A 20,976-nucleotide genomic window follows, 5' to 3' on the forward strand; every position below is an offset into this window, starting at 1 on the left:
TAATCCAGATTTTAACAAATATTATAACCTTGAGCAAATCACTTTGCCTCCTTGTATCTCAATTTCCTCATTTATATATAAAATAAACAGTAAAACTAGATGAGCTCTATGTTTCCTTATATGACATAAGCATGATTTTAAAGCAGCAAGAACACTTATACCTGAAAAACAGCACTAACACAACAGATATAATATACCATGTGAGATATATTGTAACTCTGGAGCAAAAGATATCTCATGGGTGGGATACACAACTCCATATATAGTAACAGGTCACATCAATACTAGCAACCACAGCCAGTCAAGAATTATATACACACATGCCTAATGTGAAATTTACTGACACATTCACTCATTCAATAAATCTGAAAAGAATCAAGTTTTGCCAAAAGTTAAGAAATCTGAAGAAAGAGAGACATAAAGGCACAATTCTGTTTGTTATTCTCTAGTAGAAATTACAATATAGATCACATGTAGTACACGCGCAAAACATATACACACACAAAACAGCAAAACAAAAAGCATCCTTATGCTTTGTATGAATTGAAATGAATCACATAATTATTTGGGCTAGAACAGAGCAATATATCACAACATTTTAGCAAAAATTAAGCTTCAACAATATGCAGATCAGGGGTATATTATCTCTCTGCCACACAAGATGAGTCTTGCTGGGATATTAAGAACCAAACATGCATAAGATCAAAGACATTCCTGAACTCAAAACCCAAAACAACTCATAGACCTATGTTCCAACTACATAACCAAAATAAACCTTGCCTTAAAGCAAATGAATCTTCCACCTCAAATAAGTAGTAGTAATCAATTTTCATCTTGATTACTACCAGACTCAATATAACAATGTCTGTAATTAGTATTTTTCAAATGTAAGCTCTGTTCTCAGTACTATGCTAAATACTGTAGAACATAAAAGAGAAAAGGTAAGATTCTTGCCCACAGGAAAATCTTCCCAACCTACTAGCAAGATGGTTTTAGGTTACTGTGAACATAGTCCCATTTCTCCAATATCCTTCCCAAAAATCTAGGAAGTGAGCAATTCCAATATCCATGTATTATTTGAAGGTATTTCTAAAAGCTACGGGAGGTCCAAACATTACAAACAAAACATATACAGATATATGGAAACAATACATTGTACCGCAAAGGACATGTCTACAAAGGCAGTAAAACAAAGCACCGCGAATGGATAATCTCACGTATAGGATTATTACAGAAACACCTTTACAGTCATCACAACTACAAATCAAAATCATTAAGAATAAAAACAAAATCAAACAAACCATCAAAAGACTTCTAATTTATATAAAATAAAATTGAAGAAATTAATTATTATGAGTTCTGTTAATATTTCTAACCTGATAACTTAATCTTTCTCAAATTTTTCAAAAAGAGGGTAAAGTGGGGAAAATCAATTTGAAAGTTTCAAATTTAAAGTTAAGTAGCATTTCATGTATACATACACTCAGTGTCTATCTGTTCCTGATAATGGTAAGACGTTATACATGTCAAGAAAGCATTATACAAGTTCAAGAAAGCCCCAAAATCCATTAAAGTCAGTTATGGAGCATTTTGAGGCTACTAATTATGTATAGACTATATTAATTATTTAATTATGAATTTTAATCTACCTAAATTTGTCAGCTCTATCTCCATGAATTATAGCCTAAATTCCCTTTAATATCAACTGCTCAAACCAAACAATCCTGGGTCTCTTCCCTCTACTCAAGATCAGGCAGCCACAATTCTTTACTGGTTCCAATGCTTCATGATAGAATAATATGTTCTTTTCTTCATAGCCTACCAAGCACTTTCACATACGTTTTTCATTTCAGTCTTCCAACAATCCTATGAGTTAAGGCAAGACTTATCATCTTTATCTCGTGGACAAAGATAGAGATTTAGACATGTTAGGTAGGTAACTGGTACAAAGCTCACTGCTAGAAAGCAGTTGAACAAAGACTAGAATAGAATACACATGTCCTTATTCCATATCCAATTTGCATTCTTCAATGTCACACAATGAAAATATTTCTAAAAATTACTGAATTTAAAAACTACACTTCTCCTACTTAATCAAACCCTTTGCAAATAAAATGAGAATTAAAGTTAAGATTCTAAAGCAAATGCAAACAGTGAAGAAAGTAGTCTAAGCCATCTCCTTTCTATATCAACATGTGTTTAAAAACAAATATTCAAGCAGTTCAAATATTACAATAAAAACAGCTTAAAGTTAAAGTAATTCGATTGTATTCAACTTGTCACACAGCACACAACCAACTCTGCACAATGCATGCTAGTAGAGAACAGTGAGGTAAGCTATGAATTATTATTCTACACTTGACTTAGAATAAAACTATACAAAAACTTTCCCTTTTCCTTGTCTTAACCTCCTCATGGTTTTGCTATACTCTAGTCTAGGAGTGTCCACAGTAGAGTACACATGACAATCCACTGAAATATGGGATGAAATTATTAGAATACTGTCTCCATTTTTTTAACTTGAATATTAGAAGTTTACTAAATTACTGTATGAACTGATACTGTCACCCTCACATAAACTCAAGAATACACATATTGGGGTGGAGATAGGCTCAAAATTTTTTCACAGAAGGGATTTCCTCCTCAAGAAAATTTGAAGACCATTGTTATAACCAACAAAGATATATAAGTCCTAGGAGACAGACTCTAGACTGTATCTAATTATCCAAGAAAGAACCTACGTAAGATGTTCAATATTTGACAGTTCACATAAAAATAAAGACTTTTCAACTGCATTTGCATAATCAATGATGAGATAAACATAACTTACCTCATCCTGGACTCCACTGGTAGTAGTCAACTTGCTCCCATCAGTAATTGTAATAATTATTGCTGGCTCCAAGAAAAAGGGGTTTCTTCCCTAAAGTCCAAAAATACATAGATCATACTAAGGTCTTAACATTAGTTTAAGTTTTCTGAGTAAAAAGTCAATTCTCAGAACAGTTCATAAATCCCACTTTCTTATTGTATTTTACATATAGTATACATTAAAAAAAATTTTTTTGGAAGGAAAAAACAGAGGACAACCTTAAAGGAGTGGAAATCGGTAGAGAAAAAGGTAGATTTTTCACTTCCTACATTGTTTTAAATTTTACAGTGAGCATTCATATTTATGTAACTAAATATTTAAATACAAAGGGACTCCACAGTTCAATTCTAATAATCTGACATATTTAGATAACTACAAATTAAAAAAGAAAATATTTTCTGAGAACCTTCTTTAAAAAGAAGGCAAAAAAAGGTGAACATTTCCATGTAATTTAATCTATGCCTATAATCAAATGTCTAACCAAGTGACTAGGGATATGGATAGAAGAACCAGCTCTCAGAGCTGGTTCCATGGAAATACTACTCTCAGCTTAGCAAATTGAAAAATTTGAAAAATTAAAATTAAGAAGGGTGGTTACTAAAAGAAATTGCTCAACAAGAGGAGTACAAAAACAGTAGCAGAGACAATGAAACACAGTGGCATAGAGCTTTCAAATGCTCTATACATAAGGTAAAATAACCTCCATAACTTCCATTCAATTCTCTGGCCAAGTGACTCCATGAGTAGTACTATGCTCAATTCTAGGTAACACGTCTTCTGAGGGACTCAGATAAACTTATCTTTTACCTGTAAATGGCTCTCATTTGAGATATCAATCACATTCTGTATAAAACTATGACCAAAGGGTAGAAGTTTCAAAAGGGTAAATCTTGTGTTTGAAATCAATTGTATCAAATTCTCTGCTACTGTGTTCAAGAAAGGATGGAATGAAATTTTATTAAATAGGATGTAGAAAAGCATATGACAAATTTTAATGTGCCTATGAATCACGTGGAGATCTCAATAAAATGAAGGTTGAGTGAATTTACAAACACTTTTTCAAATACAGTAATTGCGATTATAACCTACTCATAAAGTATGTGTGAACAGGGTATCTGACAGATCAAATTCCTTGATCAAGTTACACAACTTGTAAGTGGCATATACATTTTCAAACTAATGTCCAAGAAACAGTGGTTCCAGATGGAGAAAGCTTCCTCTGGTCAAATAAAATATGTTGGATATAACCTCTAGAAGGTTTCGAATGCACAGGAGCATTTAAATGTTACAGAAGCCTTGCAGGATAAAAACATGAATTTACCCTCCCTTCCTCCTCTACAACATTCATGGTAAATTTCTGGAAATACATTACACTATATTGTGTCTCACACCATTCACCCCCAAAATAAATAATACATTCTAATAATGTAGGTCTTCTCATGGATCTAGAAATAGGAAATGTTCAGTCCAACTTCTGAGCTTAGACTGATTCCCTCGAGTAGAATGCTTTTCCTTTCCCCTTCCCACAACCCATCCAGTTCCTAATCATTCATTAAGGCCCAATTTAAGTCTTCCTCTTCTTCCATGAAACCATGTGTTCTTACTACAATTTTTTTAAAAATACACTATCTTGTATTATTTACTATTGTTTCATGTGTTCCAATACAGTGAAGGCAAGGATCGTGTCATATCCGGGTGCCAAAAAAGTATACACGTTACTTGTATTCATCTTTTGTTATCGGCATATATTGAGTATTACAATTTTGATAGTTTTTTCCTTTCTTAAAATGTGTCTACACTTCTTTTGGCACCCTCTGTATTTCTTCCTCAGCCCTAAGCACAAAATATTTAAGCACGGGGCACTTAATTATTCACTGATTCACTGACTATAGCCTAATACAAACCTGCCCAAGTTCACAGAACCATTTAAAATTACTCAAACTTCAATAAGCTTCAAAAAAATATAGATATGTTACCTTTATATCTCAATATAGATGAATGCTTCCAAAACTTAACACAGAACCACCCATGAATCTGCTAGGGTACACTACCTCCAAGGGTACACTTCCACCCTCCTATTATCTGTCCAGCCACCCAGTGTCCATTCATATTTACATTTGTCATTCAAACACTTAACAAGTGGCTACCATATATCAGGCATTGTATTAGGTACAAAATACATAATCTCCACTCTCATACATAATAAATGTACGTACCCATGCACATATAACAATAACTCTCCTCTCCTGGTCTCTACAAATACCATTTTAGCTCAAAAATTGGCAAAGGGAGATAAAGAAAAACATGATGTCCTAATATCTTCAAAACCATTGTATTTTGATTCCACCCTTAAGCTAAAACTGTAATACTTTGGTTGACTTGCTACCTTGCAAAAACAAATCAGCAAATCTCTTAAAACCACCATAGCATGGACCCAATACTTGCATGTGTCCCTGTATCACCTCTACATTTTAACCTAAATCAAAGTCGTATTTTCTGACCAAAACTTTGACACCTATCCATTCTTATTCCTGTATTTGCACACTGAGAATTTTCCTCCAGAGCCCAGAGAACTGGTCATTTATAATTAAGAATTTTATGGAGGATGTCAATCCAAAAATACATACTTTCTTAAGAACCATAATATCTAAAAATCAAGTTAGACTGTACTCAAATTTAGCAAAGTCTTTGAGTTATTAAAACTTAAGCTCAATTCAAACACTAAAACCAAAGTTTTTTTCTTGAAAACAAAACAAAGCTTTTAGTTGAAACTTTACTTATAATACTTATACACATAATACTCTCCCTACAAGGCTATGCCTGAAATTACTATAATGACCAAGTACTTGATAATAAAAATAAAGAACTTACGTTACCTCATTTAACCCTAAAAACTTGGTGAGAAAATTTAAATGATACAACCCAGTTACCCAGTACCTGCCAAAACCAGAACCTTATTGCAACTCCTAATCACATGGCAGCACCTAAAGGTCTTGTTGGTAGCAGCTAATTTTCAGTACAATTCCACACCAACCTGGATTATGCCAGATTCACCCAATAATGAATGGCGTTACAATCAGTTTCGTTTTATTTAATATATTCTATCGGCATCAAACTTAACTACGATAGGATTAATCCTTTTCTTGGTTTCTCATTCATGTGATTTCTTACCCATCAATTCTTTCAGTATATGTGCTGCCAAAGCGAGCACTATCAATTCTTCTATACATAAATCAATATAACTCCCCCAACAAAAACACATTGAAACATAATGCAATATATGTTTACTTTTTGAAAACTACGTAACTTCAACCAACTTTGAGGAAGTACATATACAAGATAAAACATTAAGTTCTTTAATGGCTTTACATTTTGGAAAATTCAGATAAAGATCAGAGGTAGGAAAAAAGTAAAGAAAAATATGACTATCCGCATTTCACTTATTTATTTGAGGTATTCTCAAATCTCTATCCTTAAGAGTATTTTATATTTTTATTCTTAAGTATGTTTATGAAGTCACTTAATTAGGGAACAGTCCATATTAGAGTTTCCCTCAAAATTCACCTTGGTCATAAAGTTGTAAACAGCCTTTATCTTAGTTGTAACATCTCAAAAAATAAATAAATAAATAAGCTCTGCTACGACAAAGGCAGCCAGTAGAGGGACTAAAAGTTTACTTTTGCCATTAGCAGCATTAAAGTCAAGATGTTGCACTCTGAAAGCAGTGCTTCTTGGCAAAGAAATCTAGACATGTCACTAGAAAATATATATTGCGAAGTATAATACTCCACCTCTAGCGCTATTAACTAATGGAAATCCTGTTATTTTGAAATTTTGATTTGAATATTGGTCAAAAGCCTCAGGTAAGAGTTTTTATAAAGTAAAAATTTTTCACTTAAGTTCTCTCAATAATTTAAAAATATCATGGTATTAAACAGTTCAATCAAGACATAAAATACCAATCAGAAAGTTTAAAGAATATTATTAAAGTAGATCTTACCCACGAGAAACTATTTCATTTTTGAAAAAAAAAAAAAATGCTTCTCAAATAATTTTGCAAACAAAACAGCTTTGAAAATGTAAATATAAGGCTAATTTCTCTGCAGATATAAACTAGCCTGGTTCTCAGAATCAGAATTTTTAGTTTTACCCAAACATTTAAAATGTAGTGGCAGGGAGGGGCACTGGAATTTTACTATACCCTTAATGAAGTCTTAGCTATTTATTATCTTCTAAAGCAAAAGGAAGGCAGCCCTGAGCACTCAGAAAACTTTCAGTGGCTACTCCACTATAGGACCAAAGGGCTCACGCGGTCTTTCAGTGCCACCAGGTTCCACCTTGTGACCAGCCCTTTTAACAATCCCCTAAGGACAGCCAAATACCTGTATGTGCTAGTTTTCTCACAGCTTAAGGTTTCTGTTGAAGGGAAAATGTGCACCAAAAGTCAGCTCTGCTGTGGCAGCATCTTCAGCCAACACACACCTATTACTTACTATCTAGCTATTTTGCTACATGCCACGAAAGCTACAGCCAATAGAAGTCAACGAAACAGATGTTAAGATATACAACATCTTGTACATCTAGGTTAATAGCATATCACCTAGCAAGAATATCAAAAACTTCCAGAAATAGCTTGTGTTTTTTTCAATCTGAAACTTCCTTTTCAAGTAAATAACAGTAACAAGTAGAAAAGATGGAAAGGGCTGCCTTGACAAATACGTTATTACACCACTAAAGGTTCTCATGCATATATTAGACAAGTACTAAGCAGGATTGCTGTTAAAAATTTCTAACAGTAAGTTCTTAGACTAGATCTTTAGGTACCCTTTATTTTATCTTTGTGGAATCTACATAAATAGTAAAAATATTAAATGATGCCTACATTATCCATCCTACTACTTTTGTCTATTACTTTATTATCCACAGATAATAAATAGGTTAATGATGTTTCTCTCAAGTATGACAAACCGCCTCACATCATTTAGAAACTTTCTGACATTTCCTTATTAATTTGTGAAAATTCAGATTCTATAAAGAAAATATAAAATACAGAAATATTGATGTTAAACATAATGTTCTTCTACTTTAAGCTTATTTCTAAAAGAAAAGTATCTTAGGATACAATTCACATCCCAAGACTTATTAGTCATAATACTGATAATAATAAACACTATTACAACTACATATAACTGAGGAAAGAAGCTTTTAATACATACTTTGCAACACAACTCAACTAGAACAAATAATATTCTTTAGTTCAGTATTGCTCAAACTCTGGATATCTGCATACCACAACTAAAATTTTTTCAAATATCTGCTTATTACCTGTACTGTTATTCAGATACTTAACATTTTTCTTTAATCAGTTCCATTTTTCAATTTTAGCCTAAAACTATGGCAGTTAAGATCTATGAAATCATAGTTTTGATTTGCTAACTATATTTTCTACTCAGTAATTGTCATTAACGTTGTCAATAAAGGCCTGAGGGGCGTACATTTAAATCAATATTCCAAGGCCAGAATCACAAGTTTTATGTTTGTTTTAGAATTCAGCAAGATTATTACTTTTATAGTTAAGCTCTCAAGTGGTACAGAATAAGACTTTTGGTGTAAAAACTCTAAAATATTCACCGTAAGAAATTAGTGCTCTTAAAATTATACCTTTGACTACATACAAAAGATCTCTGAAGGATATATTACAAGCTGATTAACCAGGTTGCCTCCTAAGAATGGAAGTGAGCAACTGTATAACTTTCTATAATGCTTGAACTTTTTAACCATGGCATTTATTACATATTCAAAACAAGTACTCTTCAAAATTAAAATGTGCTTAGTATCCAAAAATGAAACTTTAAAAACCTGCTGGTGTATAAAAGCCTAGTATCCTAGAATACATTAAAGTCTATAACTATAGAAAAACATGTTAAAATTCCACATTAAAAGAAATATATTTTCAGTTTCAAGAAATCTTATTATACATTTGTATACAAATATAGTTCCTTTACCTAACCATGTAATTCCTTATGTTAAAAACATAACAGCATTAAAAACAGATGGAAAATTAAGAAGCAAAAGCAGGAGAATCCATATATTCATTCTGATATAATGACTAAGAAGCAATATCCTGGAATTTGATTTAAATATTTAACCAAATAGTAATGATGCAAGAAATATTGACTATAAGAACTGCAAAATTGACCTGCGTGAAAAAAGTTAATGCTAAGGAAACTCAACAACTGATAGGGCTAAGTATTACTGCATTCAAAGGGCAGTAAGAGAAATTCAATATATCTGAAATATTAAGTATTTAAGAATTTCACATATTTTGAGTTTTTCATTTGAATTGGAGTATAAAGTTTGAAAAAGATTACTCTAACAAATAAATTGGCTTTGGCAATATTTAAAATGTTGTAGACCAATGGTGTTTATACTGCTATACAGAGTAATGAGGGTATCAGAAATATAATTTTACTTAAGAAATACTAACATTCTAGATAAAGAACTTAATATATACATTGTATTAAGTGGATTGGGTAATAATAATTTGGGAAAAAATTATTCCAGCAAAGTATGTAATAATAAACATGTTAGAAACATGGCAGAAAAGTAGAAAATAAATAAAAGCCAAGATGAAAACATATTTTCAAAGACAAGTTACATAGCAATAATGCTGAAAATCTGACCACAATAAATCATACAGATCTACCTATTCCATCGAGATTAATCATCTACTTGGGTTGTTGATTACCACCACATCTACAGACATTACCTTTGCAAAAGTCTGGTTAAATCACATCTTTAATCACTATGGTTAAAAAAATCTCCTTCTAAAAACATCCACACTATGAATATACTCTCAAAAGAATCATTCACACACACAACAGCTGTCCTACAAAAAAGACAAAATTCAAACACAGCATTCTACATAAGTATCTTCAAGACTACAACCGAAAATGAGGGAACTGCCTAATAAATGTTGCATATCAGTCAAGTTAGCAATAAAGCATTCAATTTAATAAAGAAAAAATTTTCATGATAAGCACTTGGAAAAACTGAGTCTATAGTTTCCCATATGCTACATCTGAAGGCCGACCTGCAAATAATTGGATAAATCATAATGCAATATTAGTGTTGAACGGCCCTAGTTCGTAAAAAATATGTTTTTTCATTTTCTCGAATGGGTAATAACCCAATTTCAGTAAGATTTTTTAGGAGGAAATATTTAAATTTCTCTAAATCCATTGCATAGTTATATATACTTGAGTAAGAGTTTCTAGAAATCCATTCTTACTAGATTCCGATTCACTCATTGATGCTGGTGCTAAATACTTTCCCAAGTATATACAGATTTAAAACTTTCAAAGTAGACCACAATTTTGGGAAACAAAACACTAACCACCTATTTCCGACCTATTACTAAAAACAATGTTTTATAAGCCTTCCTAACTATACATACAAACCCACCAAGGCTTTACCTTAGAAATGAACCTCATGAAAAAGCAGGTATCACATATGGATGACTGCAGAGTGTCATGTTTTAGATTGCTGCTATAGCACACTAAAATAGAAGATCTAAGAATATGACAAGATAATTTTTTTACATTAGAATTTACATGTATTATACTAATCTTGTTTGGGATTGGACATTATCCATTCTGGGTTAACAACAAAATTTAGATATAAACACCTTTTACTCTTTCTACTACCTGATTTAGGCCCAATTTTCTGGAGGCAATTCCTTGGTTTTTCTTCCTAACTTACTTAAGAAATGGGAATGACATCTAAAATTGCACAACAAAAATTCATAATTTTACATTAGTTATTACCTGCCAAAGTACCTAAATGATCAGTAACCATCACAATTCAGGCATTACCAAAGTCCATAGACACCGTTTTGCTTATTGCTTATAATCCAAAAGTACTACTACACCCTGTCATTTTCTTTCAGACGTAGCTTTTGTAACATCACTCACTGCGGTTTTTTTGCAGCCTACCTTTCACAGAACACTGCGTATCAACCATCTTCAATTACAGTGATTAAAAATAATATATTGTCAAAAAATAATAACAACCTATTGTTTTTGATGCTTTCAGAGTAATTGTTTGGATGTTTCCAGTGTACCAGAATACCCAAAAGACTGTGTTGATGTTTCCTAATATCTAATTAGGTTCACCAGCCTTAAGACAAAGGGAACGGATTCCTTTCTCATGCCAGCATCAATCCTGTCATTTACTAGTTACAAATTACATTACCTAATACCTAATGCTACAATTATTTTTTCTCAAATACTCAGAACTGTTTTTATTTCTATAATAAACTTTTTTAGATGATTTAATCCTACCAAAGACCTTCACCAGAAGTCCTTCAGCTTATCTGGGCAAAACTAATGGATAAAAAAATGTTCAAATGTCATGCCCTTTTAAGGCACAGATAAAAAAAGGCAAGAGTCCATAGGGACTAGTGATAAGACATCACTAGGCTGACATAAATTTGTCCTTTGGTTACAACTAATCCTCTTAATCATAAGTTAAAATACTTTTTATGTGCTCTCTCTCAATATGCCAATAATTACACTTCAAACAACATATGCCCTAAAAAAGAAATATTGTCACATAAAAAAATTCTTTCTAGGCTTATCCTGTTTCCCCCACACACACACAATAAATCTACATTATATAATAAACAGTGAAAGAGATCATACATTTTATATTTGACTTTCTGGATAAAAACATTCTCCCTTTACCCCTACCCCAACCATCACCAATTTGAATTCTAAAATACACTGTTACAATGACCTAGAAATGGACTCAGATCTAAATTTCCTCTTGGAAATTAAATCTTTCTTGCTTTTAAAATAAAAAATATGTTTTAAGTACTCACTGTTATAAAACTATTTCTGAACAAGAAATACAGACTTGAGGGACTTTTCTAACATCAACGGGAAAGTATTTTTGGAGCAATCTATAGAGCTTCAATTCAAAATCAAAAGCCATTGTGTTACCTATGGCAAAAAATGTTACTTTAGCTGGAACTACTTAAGAGCTCATTCTAGCTTCTCATGATGCACGTGTGTTGAATTATGAAACAACTTTTATTGTTTTTTTCTCAAAGGTTTCAATATGAAAGCTTTACCTTGTTAAATGTTTACCATACTATTGGGGATGAACAACATTGTAAAAGGGTGTTGTTACAAGAAAGGCTTAATATAACACACTGACAAAATGAAATGCCTGATTTTTCAGAGGAAATGAAAGAATACATATTTCATTAGAAAATCATACACATACCTCTCAAAAAGGGACTCAGATCTACTGGTTATACTTTTAACTAAAATTTATTCTTAAAAAACATAAAAATTACTGACAAAAGCTGCAGAACTGTTCAATAACCAATTGCAATCTTAAAATATTTCATAAATGTCTTTAAAAAGAAATTAAGCATTTTAACTTCTATGGACCTTATTTTCTTCATCTATAAAATGAGGAAGATGGAGTAAACTTCCAACATCATTTTCAATTCTAAAGCCCCATGAAACAATCATTAAGAAAATACTTCTAGAAAGTCCAATGAAAAGTTAAGTCAGGAGATGCAAAAGTTCAATTTTTTTCCAAGGGTATATATAAAAATTCACTAAGCTTCAAATTTAGGATTTGTGCTTTAAGTTACATATCAATGAAAAATAAAATTAAGTTTTATCTCAATAAAAAGGAAGCGGGATCAGGGAATAAAAAGCTAAAACAAAACAAGAAAAACTTCTGTATTTTGTTTATGGCCTCGTGACCATGCTTAAATACATTAATAAGACTAAACAAAAATTAAGTTATTTATATAAGGAAATTTTTTTTAAATGAAAGAAAGTATGGCTGCTTTACATGAGCATTGATCAACAACAACAACAAAAAAGCCCACCAAGATGATTTATAGATTATAAATTTGGGTGAAGGATTATGATAAGAATTTTAAATATTTAAAAAATTTTCAAGTTATAAAATATCGTATAATCTCTTTAAAGAAATCCATGACATGAACATGGTTAAACTATCCTTTTAGCTAATTCTGACCACTAATGACCTCTTAAATCAATTCAAAATACTTGAATAAGTGGACTTCTTTCATTCAAATACTGGATTTGTTCCTGGCCTTTTAATTTTCAATTGTACAGTTTAATGCATAATTATTGATATCCTCTTGCACAAAGCGAAAATAAAATTATTTTTGAAAATTATTTTGAACATTATTTTTGCCTTTTGTACTTATTTGTTTTCAGTAATTTCTAGTTAAGAATGCAATGATGTCTTTAGGACATTCTTTTTCATTTTCTTTAAAAAGATCATGACAGAGTAGTTTCTGATTCTTTAGAACAGATTTAGTGTTATTATGAAGAAAATTATAGCAAGTGTTATCAAAGATAAAATCTGGGTCTTAAAATTTTTCATTTAAATTACCACCTTTAAAATTAACGCTCAATAGGAAATAATTATATCCATTTTATGCTTTGAGTTCAGTCAAACCTTCTGATTAAAATATCCCTTGATTTACCCAACAGATGTGCTACTCAAAGCTTCTGTGCAAATCAAACTTGTGTAAATCTCATCTTAAACGCACTAGGGGGAGCTGCCTATTTTGAAAGAATCCTAAGGCATGTGTAGTCTCTTAAGGATTCCTTTTCTAACTTGTATTCCTGCAAAACAATGACTTTCTGACTTACCTGCTAAACTGTTTACATCCAGTTTTCACTTAACGTTTTTTTTTAAAACACCATGCCTGTACTTATCCCATGCTTATCAACTGCCATCAGCACAACTTTGGCCAAGCCATAGTACTTACTTTCCACACTTCTTCTCTAGGAAGTAATGCAAAGCCCAAGAAAAAATACAATATGCTACTAGATTTCAAAGCATGTAATAAAAATCAGCTTTAAATCACTAGATATTTTATAATTATAATTTCAAATTTAAAGTTGAAAATAATGAAAACACGAGTAAATAAACTAATCTATTGATGAAAAAGTATGCTTTCTGCTTATTGAGCAAGCACTTCATGATTTTTTAAAGTACATTTTAAAATATCATTCCATTTAAACCTCTCATTGATTCGACAATAAGGGTACAATGGCTTCATTATTGGCAATTTGGAATATGAAGCAGCAAAGGACCAAGGTGGTAAAGTGATTGCCCAATGTTACATAGTAACGCAATGTTAAGGTCAGGACTGGGATTCCAATTTTCACATTCCTGGCCATTGCCCTTTTTTTACACAATTAAATAAAGAGGGGGGAAAAAAACAATTAAGCAAGTTTGACTTTAGAGTCCCCTATCTGTCAATAATTATTGAAAATAATTTGAGGAGGCTTTCAAGTTCAGGGTTTTGCCAAGCCCTTTCAGTGGGGAAGGAACAGTCTCATCAACAAATGGTGTTGGGAATACTAGATGTCCACATGCAGAATGAAGCTGGACCCATAACCTACACCACGTACAAAAATTAACTCAAAACGAATTAAAAACTTAAATGTAAGACCTAACTAAAACTAAAACTCCTAAAATAAAATATAGGGAGAAAGCTTCAATGACACTGGATTTGGTAATGACTGCCTCAATGACACCAAAGTAGAGGCAACATAAGAAAAAACTGATAAATTGGAGTACATCAAAAATGAAAAGTTCTGTGCATCAAAGGACAATCAGCAGAGTGAAACGGCAATCCATGGAGTGGGAAAAAATATTTGCAAATCACATTATCTGATAAGGGATTAATATCTAGAATACTTAAAGAACTCCTACAACTCAAAAAAAAAAAGTTTAATGAGCAAAGGACTTGCATAGGCATTTCTACAAAGCCAATATACAAATGTTTTTCAATAAATAGGTATAGTTACTGTAAATATTTTCCTTATAATTTTGACATTTTTTCTCTCTAGCTTATTGTAATACAGAGTATGACACATATAAAATACAAAATATGTGTCAATTGACTTTGTTATCAGTTACACTTCCAGTCAACAGCAGGCTATTAAATTCTGGGGGACTCAAGTTATACATGAATTTGACTGTGCAGGGGTCAGCGCCCCTAACCCCAGTGTTATTCAAGGGTCAACTGTACTTTATGATTCCACTTATATGAAGTATCGCTAGAGGAGTCAAATTCTTAGGCACAGAAAGTAGAATGGTGGTTGCTAGAGGCTGGGGCGAAGGTAAAATGAGTTATTTAATGGGCAGAGTTTGTTTTCCAAGATGAAAAAGTTCCAAGATTAGTTGCACAATGTGAATATACTTAACATTACTGAACTGTACAATTAAGAATGGTTAAGATCGTAAACTTGATATTATGTGTTCTTTACCACAATTTAAAAATTAAAGGAACAGTTCAGGGACTTAAGAAATTTACCAAATTCATCATTGTTTCCCGTCCATATATTCAGAACAGTAGTATATTCAAGTATAATAATCTACTTCCTTTTGAAAGATGTCTATAGGTCAATAAATACTGAACTATTATTATTACATTTGTTGACAACCTATGAGAAACCAAAAACTCAAATTGGAGTTTTCATTACTTGACCTACCAACATTAAAAGAGAAGTCTGTATTTTGTATTACCGGAGTACTAAGTGGGTACTGCTTGAGTAAAGGAGGAAAAAAAAGCATTAGAATTCTACCTGAATTATCTGCTAAGTCCACAAACAGCTGAAGAATAACACTGGTTAAAATTACTCTCCCTAAGATTCATTCCATTTGTCCTCGTCTGAAAGCCACCATTTTTCAATGAGGTAAACACTTAGCATTGAAAATCCCCCCAAAATTAAACTACTGTCTCATTTTGGAGTATTTGTCAAGGATTATCTTCACAAAGGACACAGAATAGTAGGTCAGGTACCATTCTAAGTCCTGGAACAATCTAATCCGTACTACCGCATTTCCCCGAAAATAAGACCGAGCCGGACCATCAGCTCTAATGTGTCTTTTGGAGCAAACATTAATATAAGACCCAGTATTATATTATATTATATTAATTATATTTTATTATATATTATAAAAACCCGATCTTATAGTAAAATAAGACCGGGTCTTATATTAATTTTTGCTCCAAAAGACGCATTAGAGCTGACGGTCTGGCTAAGTCTTATATTTTCAGTGAAACATGGTAGCATATTGCATAGAAGTGTAGACTCAGTCCAGTTGACAAAAATGATGAATTACAAGCCAGAGTATATTTAGCAGCTAAACCTAACTGGTATCTAACTTAAAAAAAAAAGACAATGTTGAAAATATTGACAGAAAACAACAATTTGGGACAATATGAAAACTAAACCAATCTACATATAAAACTTCAATCAGACTTCTAAAACTTTAGACCTGTCTTAACTTTAGGTATTAAGGCTGGTTCAGGTTTTCAGTGGCTTTCAAAAGATCAGCGTTATTTGAAACTCTGGTGAACACTTGTGAAAAAAATGTATCAAATTTCACTGCAATGATAAGCAATAAGGTGCTACTATAATTAGGAAAGATTGACTAGAAGCTACACATTGTTCTATGATTACAGAAATATCAGCAAATGGTACTGATTATCAAAATTAAATATTTATAAGAATTCCTACATGCAAGGAATTTTTTTTAGTGGAATATTCAAAGGGCTTGCGGAAAACATTCAACAGGAATCATTTTTCTCAGCTACTTGAACCTTACTGATGTCCTGAAAATTCTGTTAGCATACTAGTGAATATCTCAATGTTTTATTTGCAGATATGTTCACTAAATTAACAGATGCAACACAGGTATTAAAAACACTTTTGGAATTGGTTATGGAAAACCACCTACGCATATATGTGGAGGGAGCAGGTGTGGCAGTATCTCTGTATCTATATAGATATGTATGTACACATGTATATACATACACACACATATGCCCACATTTAGATTAAGAAAATGATTCAGAAACTTAAAGATTTTTTTAGATGCTCTATAAAACCAATATGCTGTCTTTCATCTAGCTCACCTTTTTTCATTTCCTTCAATATTTAGATTATATGTAAGTATTTAGTACTGTGGGCTCCACAGATCCTAGTATAGAATATGAAAGGGAAATATTTATGTAAAAACGCTGGTTACAGAATAAAAGTATTTCACGGAAAATAGGTTGATGTGAAGTACTCTTACAAAGAAAATAAATGAACTGTATTAAGTATTTGAGAAATCCAAAATTCTTGACAATTTATCCTTTCCTTTAATTGAAAATATCTAAATTAGCAATAGAGTCTTATGATGAAAAATATCTTCTGGAAAGATGTTTTCTTCTCACTAAACACTCTACTCAATCATTTTCATTTTCATTTCGAAATTGTGGCTTCCTAAATTAGTTTAATGCTAGTGTCATTTTTATGTGCCAGTTCAGGACATAAGCATTAATATTACTCCTTGCATCCTAGCTTATTCATCAAAATAACTGAGAAGCATTATCCTTTTCCCTTGTTGAATTAGTAAATCCTAACATGCAAAAACATCCTAATCTCCAGGTTCTTTACTTGGTCAAAGAGCACAGCAGGATCACCTTAAACCTCAAACTTTCTGTAAGCTTTATAGACTAGAATTTAAATATTCTCCAGTAGAAGATGGCAACTGAGAAAAGGAAAATATAGGTTTAAATGTCCTCAGCCTCTCCATGACAATGTTTTTATAAGGAAGCACCCTAAGAAATATTCTTAACTAGCGGGTAGGAAATAAATGTTTCTACATGCCTTTCCCACTTAAGAAATGTGATGCAGAAGAAATAATAGTTCTAGTATATACTGACAACCTGACAACCAAGTAAGATAACCAAATGTTAAGTTTCAAACATGCCTTTGAACTGAAAGTTTAGATCAAAACCTTAAGCACTACATATAACAAAAGAATATGAAAGGGAAAAGAAACCCATTATTTTACAGAAACAAACTGAAAAATCCATGGCAAATCTGCCTAAATTACTAAGAGCTGCAAAATAATGCAGCAGAGGGGAAACATAAAAAGATTAATGTGGTAAGGAAATACCCATTTACTTAATTAAACAATGGAAGTGCAGTTCAGTAAAAATAGAAGTGACTGAATTGCAACATATACTTTAAATGCTATATGGCTAAATTACCCCTAAGAAGTAAAGTACAAACATTACTAAAACAAGGGAAAATTTCTGTATCTTTCTATATAAAGCAGCCACAAGTTGTAGGAAGAATGCCCCTGAAATTTGTGAAACTCATGAAAACCGTGGCTCATGGAATTTGGGAAAAGAACAAAATGTATACCTAAATGTATCATTGTGGTAACAGTGCTTTGCACTACAGCATAAAAAGTGAATTTCTTGCGTTTAATACTTTTATGTGTAACATTACACATTCTTCAGTATCTTTTATTTTCCAGGCCAGCAATCTCAAAAAAAAAGTTACAATGGACCACCTTACATTATTCCATAATGAACCATCATGTGATTTAAAGCTCCTGTTTCATCTTCAAATAGATAAAAACAAGTGTGAATGAAAGGGGGGCATTAAGGAAGGAAGGAAAGGTTCTTTCATATTTTCAAACAGCCTCTTTTCCAAGGTTTGGAGTTAAAAAAATAAATAAATAACCTCTGGACCTGCCATTTAATTCAGGAATGAATTCAGAATTCTTCCTGCATAGTTGCTTATTATATATGCTTCAAAAGCTGAGAAATCTTCATGTATTCAGCCAATTATGAAACTTCAATGAAAATCTTACCTTTCAGAGTAGTTCTACACTATGGTTAAATTAAACTCTGATACAACAAATAGAATAATGTCCTCTAATGTTTTTAGTAATATAGAAATGAAGACCACTAATCAACTAGTGTCTATAAATCATTGCAGACTAACTGCCTGTGGATAGAGTATCAGAGAAACTGTGTGGTGAGGCAGGATGTTTTCCCTTTTATGCCCTGAGTGCAAGGTATTAAAACCAATTTATGTCAATCTTATAGCAAAGAATTCAGATTCTAATTCTGAATACAAATGTATTTTAAGAAAAAAAGAGCTATAAAACAACATACAGTATAGTCAGTTTCACTTTTGTATTATGTGTACAGTGTATTTTAATCTGAAATGTTTTATACTTGTATTTCATGTTATGTAATTTTGGACTGGACCGTTTTTCCACAAAAAGAAAAATCAACTGTTTTTTCCACCTTAATATTCAACCTACCTGCCCATAGTTGTCTATGCCAGTTACTAATCTATTTAAATTTAATAAATCAAAAGCTGTCCTTAGGGATTGGCCAAGAGTCGTAAGTCCTTCAGCCTGAAGGTTTTTCAGTTCATTCATAAACGTTGCATGGTTTTCTTTCCATCCGGCCTGAAAAGAAAAATTTAAGACTTTTTTTTATCTTTTAAAGCTTTGCATACATGGACAGCCATTACAATCTGTGGTTCATCAAGTAGCTGCTTCACTTTTCAGGATGGTTTGGTTAATGTGTTAAAGTCGTATCATTGCTGAGGAAACTCTCTTCCAAAGGTGGCCAAGAACAAACCTGTCTGCGCTACTGCTTTTGGTAGCTACCAGCCTAACTACTTTGGAACTTCTCTGGGAAATTTACTTCCTAACCTAACACCCAAAATTTGGGGATGCAAAGTGCTAGTGGAAAGCAGACATGAGGACTTCTGAAGTTAACCTACAGCTGTCCCACTGGCCCGCAGCCCTCTAGGGAAGAATCCGAAGACCAAGCCCCGCAGCCTCTCAACCGGCTCGCTCGCCAGCAAGGGCGAGAGCGGCCAAGCCTCGGGCCGATTCCCCTTTAATGCAAACCCAGGCTCGGCGCGGCCCGGCCCGGCTGTCACTGGGGCTAACTTGAATAAATATCCCCCACAGTTCATTGCTGCCGCTCACGCCGCGGAGGGGAAATGTCGGCCATGTTGATCGCAGCGCCGCCGCCGCTGCCGCCGCCGGGCCGGGCTGGGGAGGGCATGGCGGTGGCCCCGCGACTCCGAGCCGCGCCAGGACGCTCCGGAGCGGGGGAGGGGGTGGGAGCCCGCAGGGAAAAGACTTCAGCTCCTGGAGCACAGCGGGTGGGGGAGGGGAGCATAATGAAGGGTGAATGGGGGGCGGGGAGGGCGAGCGAGGAAGGAACTGGGAAGGGAAGGGGGAGGGCGAGGGCTGTTACCTTGATAGCATAGGGCGGCTCTTCGAAAGTGACCAGCATATACCTGTCTCCTCTGCTGGCAGGATCCCGGGCACGGAGCTGCGGGAGAGCGGGTGGGGGACGGGAGAAGAAACAGGGCGAGCGAGAGGGAAGCACAGAGGCGAGGTTACTAGGCGGAGAAGGGGTGCCCAGCGGCCCCACCGCCCCCCCACCCCCAGTACCGCACACGCAGCGACCACCCTTTCACGCCGCCCCCCACACACAGATCGGCCCCCAACACACCTCCCGCGGCCGGAGCCCGGGCCCCGGCCGAGCCCCGCTCGCAGCACCCGCCCGCCCGCGCGGTGGGGGAGGGGGTCCCCGAGCCCGGCAGCTCCCGCAGTCAGGTCCCCGACACCTCCGCCTCGCCGCCCCCGGCCGCCTTCCCTGCCACCCCAGCCGCCCGCAGGCCGCCGGGCCGGGATCGCCGCCCGGGCTCGGTCAGTCGGTACCTTCATGAAGGTCTCTACCGCGCCTTTGGCCGTGTCCAGGTAGGTGGTGCCCAGATGGCTGCGCTGGTTCATAGAGGCAGACGTGTCTATCAGGAACAGTAAGATGGGCATAGTGCTGGCCGGGGACACCGGGGCCCAAGGTGGTAGAGAAAGAGATGGTAGAGGTGGAGGCGCCGGTGGCGGCGGCGGCGACCGCCGCTACGCGGGGCGGGGGAGCGCGGCCCCCGGGAGGAAAACACCGTCTGGGTCTTTCCTCCGGCTGCGGGGAGTTTCTCCCCCGATAGTTGAGAGGAAACTCCCAGACCCAGTCCTCCCCGTCGTACCCCCTCCTCCGCCTCCTCCTGCCGGCCTGCCCGCTAGGGCGGGCGCCCGGCCGTCTGTCTGTCGGTCCGTACTCCCCGCCTCGGGGGTCCCGTCCCCGCTCCCGGCCCCTGTGTGTGTCCCAGCGGGAGACGGGCCTGGCTCCCCACCCCACCCCCGGTGCAGGGAGTGGG

At 34.8% G+C, this 20,976-nt stretch overlaps 1 protein-coding gene across 2 annotated transcripts in view; it reads right to left on the minus strand.

Annotated features, from left to right (window-relative positions):
• The window catches only part of INTS6 (integrator complex subunit 6), a 92,652-nt gene extending 72,035 nt beyond the window's left edge, over nucleotides 1-20,617 (minus strand). For both annotated transcript variants that reach the window (XR_012495567.2, XM_074329907.2), the window contains exons 1-4: nucleotides 20,483-20,617; nucleotides 20,013-20,090; nucleotides 19,058-19,207; nucleotides 2,831-2,920 (exon numbers count right to left, since the gene is read on the minus strand). Coding sequence is in view for 1 of the 2 variants with exons in the window: in XM_074329907.2 (XP_074186008.1) it covers nucleotides 2,831-2,920; nucleotides 19,058-19,207; nucleotides 20,013-20,090; nucleotides 20,483-20,593 (429 nt within the window). In the remaining variant the exon portion in view is untranslated. The remainder of the gene's footprint in view (nucleotides 1-2,830; nucleotides 2,921-19,057; nucleotides 19,208-20,012; nucleotides 20,091-20,482) is intronic.
• Between the last annotated feature and the right edge of the window lie 359 nt (nucleotides 20,618-20,976).

Source organism: Rhinolophus sinicus, chromosome 16, assembly GCF_057876585.1.
Source record: "Rhinolophus sinicus isolate RSI-liver-muscle chromosome 16, RSI-T2T, whole genome shotgun sequence".
Taxonomy (NCBI): domain Eukaryota; kingdom Metazoa; phylum Chordata; class Mammalia; order Chiroptera; family Rhinolophidae; genus Rhinolophus; species Rhinolophus sinicus.